The sequence below is a fragment of the Strongylocentrotus purpuratus genome, unplaced genomic scaffold (assembly GCF_000002235.5).
Source record: "Strongylocentrotus purpuratus isolate Spur 01 unplaced genomic scaffold, Spur_5.0 spur5_scaffold_2, whole genome shotgun sequence".
In the NCBI taxonomy this organism is placed as follows: Eukaryota; Metazoa; Echinodermata; class Echinoidea; order Camarodonta; family Strongylocentrotidae; genus Strongylocentrotus; species Strongylocentrotus purpuratus.
Genome location: NW_022145605.1, coordinates 5,062,995 through 5,064,720, shown reverse-complemented (window position 1 = coordinate 5,064,720; position 1,726 = coordinate 5,062,995). Strand labels below are relative to the sequence as shown.

Below are 1,726 nucleotides of genomic sequence, written 5' to 3'. Positions count from 1 at the left end.
TATAATTTGAGTTACTGCTGACTGAAACATCATCATACAGTTCTTATTGAAAGCATTGTCGCCATTAGAGCTCCTTCGTAACGTAAGTTCTAAAGTATAGATGCTTAAAGTAATTTCAAAATGTTGTACCGGATAGGCTCTATTAATCATTGCAGGCATTATGTTTCACATTTTCAGTGCAATACTAGCTAGCTAAATATAAACTTTTGATTGAGTCGGTCAATTAATTCACTGATGTTTTTTTTCCGCAGGTCGTGTGCTTGAGTTGTCAACGATGGCTACTTCCTCGAAGCAGGCTTTCCATAAGAACCTGGAGTGTCCTGTCTGTCTGAGATTCTTCAGGGACCCCAAGATCCTGACCTGCTCTCATACCTTCTGCAAGGGTTGTCTTGAGACTCTCCTGGGGTCTTGTCGGAAGCTGTCGTGTCCGATGTGCAGGGAGGAGACTTCCGTTCCCGGTGGAGACATGGGTAGACTGCAATCAAACATAACAGTCAGATCGCTTGTTGAAGATGTGGAGACCCAGGGCCAATCCAACTGTTATCAAGAAGACACACCGTTGCAAAAAAAATGGAACAAATGTCAAAAACATCCGAACTACGACGAAGAATGCTTTTGTCTCGACTGTAACAAGTACGTTTGCTTCAAATGTGGCACATTAGAGCATACAATGAATGCCCACAATATCATGGAAGCAGAAGAACATGAAACTGCGCAAAAGAATAACATCGATGAACTTGCATCTAAAGCGGGTACAAAGATACGCGAGGTGGACAAGTATGTTACATTTGTTGTAGACCAGCGTAAAAGGGTGCGTAACGTACAGGAACAACTCAATGATGAAATAGATGAGACTTTTGAGGAATCAGTTCAGACGTTGAAAAAAGAAAGACGATGCTGGAAAATGCGGTTGGGCGTGAGCTAGGTAAACTTGAGACTTCTTTGGGAGACATGGAGGAGTCGGGTCGTAAGCAGAAAGACCAGATTAAGAGAGCTCTGGATTCGGTTAAGAATGGTCTTAATTTCCCTCTCCAGACAGAGGCTCTGACGTCACATAGAGCAACGTGCGAACAGCTGGAAGAACTTCTAAGCCCGATTGGGCCCGATGAGGAACTGCCCAGAAGAACCGCTGAGGAAGGTGAAAGAGTTTGCTTCAGGAGTCAGGGATCGGATGGACTCCATTTAGGCCAGCTAATTAGACAAAAGAAGTCCAAATGGGTTCTGCGCACGGAAGATCCGCTGCCTGCTGTAAGTACTGTGAAGGGAATGGCAATATCACCAAACAATGAGATGGCTGTTGCAACATTAACTGAAGGAATATTCATATATTCTTCTGAGGGCATCATGAAAGGTACCCTTCTGAAAAATGTTTCCTGTGCGGCTTTAGACTGCATGCCCCATATTGGATACGTCATACGCGACTTCTATAACAGAATTTTCCTGTACACAGATCGTAGTGAAAAGCTTGATGTAACGTTTGAGACAATGGACAAAGTGAATGGTACATCTGGCGGTCTCACTGTAGGCAAGGATGGGCTAATCTTCATAGGTTACAATTCATGCAAGAAAATACAGGTATTTAAGCCAGAAGGCGGGAAGGCAATTAGAGAGATATCGTACAACAGATTTGCACTATGGCAGATGTTTGCGATGACATCCAGTCAAGCGATTCTCGTTGAAAATTTCGGTTTCGAGATACAAGTGATCAACGATGTGACTGGTGCTA

General features: G+C 43.6%; 1 protein-coding gene across 1 annotated transcript; it reads left to right on the top strand.

Moving 5' to 3' along the window:
- The first annotated feature begins 274 nt into the window (after positions 1 to 274).
- Positions 275 to 925, top strand: LOC115926913 (tripartite motif-containing protein 2-like). Its single transcript, XM_030992532.1, has one exon. The coding sequence runs from the start codon at positions 275 to 277 to the stop codon at positions 923 to 925; it is 651 nt and encodes a 216-aa protein (XP_030848392.1).
- Positions 926 to 1,726: the final 801 nt, after the last annotated feature.

What these genes read in the sequence shown, in the direction of transcription:
- LOC115926913 (XM_030992532.1), top strand. Translation starts at nt 275, where the DNA reads ATGGCTACTTCCTCGAAGCAGGCTTTCCATAAGAACCTGGAGTGTCCT.